At 32.9% G+C, this 2,609-nt stretch overlaps 1 protein-coding gene across 1 annotated transcript; it reads right to left on the bottom strand.

The window, feature by feature from the left end:
• Positions 1 to 259: 259 nt before the first annotated feature.
• LOC110658493 (flavonol 3-sulfotransferase) lies at positions 260 to 1,753 on the bottom strand. The gene has a single exon (XM_021816131.2). It carries the CDS (start codon positions 1,630 to 1,632, stop codon positions 457 to 459), a length of 1,176 nt encoding a protein of 391 aa, XP_021671823.2. The 5' UTR covers positions 1,633 to 1,753; the 3' UTR covers positions 260 to 456.
• Between the last annotated feature and the right edge of the window lie 856 nt (positions 1,754 to 2,609).

The following is a 2,609-nucleotide window of genomic DNA, read 5'->3' as shown; positions in this document are numbered from 1 at the left end:
TTTTTTGATAAACATTAAAATAAATAGCTTATTAATACCATTTGCTTGAATATTCTCTTTTTTTTTATTAAAATATGAGTTAGATTATATTCTATCTAATTAAATTTTTAAATATTAAACTTTAATACTTAAAATTAATTCTAAAATTTTATTTTTAATATGCATAATTTTTTTTATTTCGCTGCTATATTTATTCTCATATATATATATATATATATATATATATATATATAATTTAATTTTGTAAAAAAGAAAAAAGAAAACCAAGCAATAGGAATATTAATTAACATGGATGGTCGCACGCTAAAGCAATACAAAATCGTTACATTGAGCACCACATGGCCCATCACTGTCAACATCCCTACATACACAGCCTCAAACAGGAAATTGAAGAAATATAAAAGTGGATAAGGTGGTACCTATACTATTCTTAAGAATAGTAATATATAATAATAATTAACGAGAAAGGAAAGAGAAGCCGGAACCGCTCAGTTTTTCCTCTATTATTTGGTCCAAATGAGCACCCATTTCTTCATTGAAATAATTTTTCCAATCTCCAGTGATACCTTTTCTGAAGAATTCAGTGTTTTGAACGGTAAATGGGGAATCTGGGCTATACACGCCGCTTTTGTTCGCCTTCAAGTTCCTCAAACTATCGAAACTACACAAATCTACGATATGTTGCACTACCCCTCTTCTCTCTTCCTCTGGGGTAAAGGGATAGCCCATGAACTCAGCGAGCTTTTTAACATTGAAAACAGTGTCCTTCTTGAGGTCTTCGTACACCAAAAACAACACCTCCTCAGGGCTTTTCACGCTTGCTTTCCAATACCCCAAAACATGGTCCCAATAGGGTCCGTTGCCTGAAATTCCTTCACAAAATATTTCAAACGAATGATTCAAATTGATATATGCATCCTTATCAATTCCTTCAGGCAACTTTCCTCTCAGAAAGTGCCACATAGACATTAGCACGTCCTTAGGGTCTCTGCATAAATAAACAAGTTTACAACCTGATTCTGATATGGAAGTTGGCAAAGAATTATAAGGAATGTGCGTAGCTACTAGTGGGATTTCTTGGTCACGATTGCATACGTTTCTCGCAGCATCAATCTCCAAAAAGGGAACACAATCATGTGGTGCTTTTGTGAGCAATGGATTTTCGAAATCGCTAAATCTGGAGCGGGTAACAATGGCATAGGCAAGAGCCTTAAGCCAAGTCGTGCCAGATTTGGGATAAGTACAAAGAACAATATCATAAGGTTGAGGCCTAAAGTTTTCTTGAGCAGCCAACAAGCCGACTAGGTAGACTTGGAAGTACCAAAAGCCTTGGTATTGGTAAAGAGGCTGGACAACCCAATCATCCCTTCGGGGAAAGCTTGACATGATCTCTTTGTACTTGTCCTGTTGGGTAAGTGGAGCATCTTTTTCTCCTCCTTCCCTAGCTTCATGGACAAGGGGAAGTGCATTATAGCCTCGTGCTTGTCGCAAGGGCAAGATTTTAGAAACCCGTGGAGTTGGACTCCTTCGGGAGATCAACATAGGACTCGTCACTTTAGTGTTCTTTGAAAATTGTGGAGTCCCGACAGACGTGGGAACTGCATTTAGCATTTTTCCATAAACAAGATCCATTTGGGAAGAGGAAAGAAAGGATGCACGAAAGGGAATGTAGGAAGGAAGCTAGTATGGTGAGCACTTGAGGAGTAATATGCTTCTCTGTTTTGTGCTTATGGAGCTGTGGGGGGAAGAGAACCCGAATCATCCTATATTTATAGTAGAAGGCAAGCCTTGCAGGCATAAGAAAATTCTTATGAGGGCAACTTGGGTTTGTTTGTCGCCACCTATAATAATGCATAAGAAAATTCTTAGAAAGCATCGTTAAAAGATCATTAGGAATTTTTGGCGTTCAAAAAGCAAGAAACTTCCGCCCGCCTTGATTGGGGCTTAATTGATGAAAAGAATAGTAAACAAAAAATAAGCTCTTGTCCTCCAATGCCAAGACAGAATGAGAAATGTTCTATATGTGCTTGTGAGATAATATTGAAGTCCTCTCAATTAATTAAATTAAATATTTAAATTAAATATTTGTTTATAATTGAAATAAATAATTATAGTTATATAAACTAATAAAAGTTATTCACACCTTGCCAAGAATATAAATAAACTATAATGTTATTAATTATATAACATGTCAAAGTCTCAAAACTAATATAACCAAATAAATAGCATAAAATATTTTTTTATTTATTAGATTTTAATTAAAATTAAAATTTAAAACTTTACAATTTTAAAAATGATATCAATGTACCATAAAAAAAAATATGGAAAATTCTTTTTTAAACCTAATTTACAATGAATTTAAGACACAATATATAGGATCAATGTATTTAATTAATGGATCCAATTATATATGTAAGTTAAAAAGAATTTCAAAAATGTTTTCTTCTTAAACCATTTAATAAAATATATGTGTTATGTAGGAAATTATATATATTTATGTCCCAAGAGTAAAAGAAAGTAAAAGGGTAATTTTATTCTTTTTAATATGTAAACCTGCTTTTGCAAGTAAGAACTTTTTTTTTATAATAAAACTAAAATTAAAGAATTTT

Source organism: Hevea brasiliensis, unplaced genomic scaffold (genome assembly GCF_030052815.1).
Source record: "Hevea brasiliensis isolate MT/VB/25A 57/8 unplaced genomic scaffold, ASM3005281v1 Scaf261, whole genome shotgun sequence".
Taxonomy (NCBI): domain Eukaryota; kingdom Viridiplantae; phylum Streptophyta; class Magnoliopsida; order Malpighiales; family Euphorbiaceae; genus Hevea; species Hevea brasiliensis.
The sequence above is the reverse complement of the archived record's forward strand: the minus strand, read 5'-3'. Positions and strand labels throughout refer to the sequence as shown.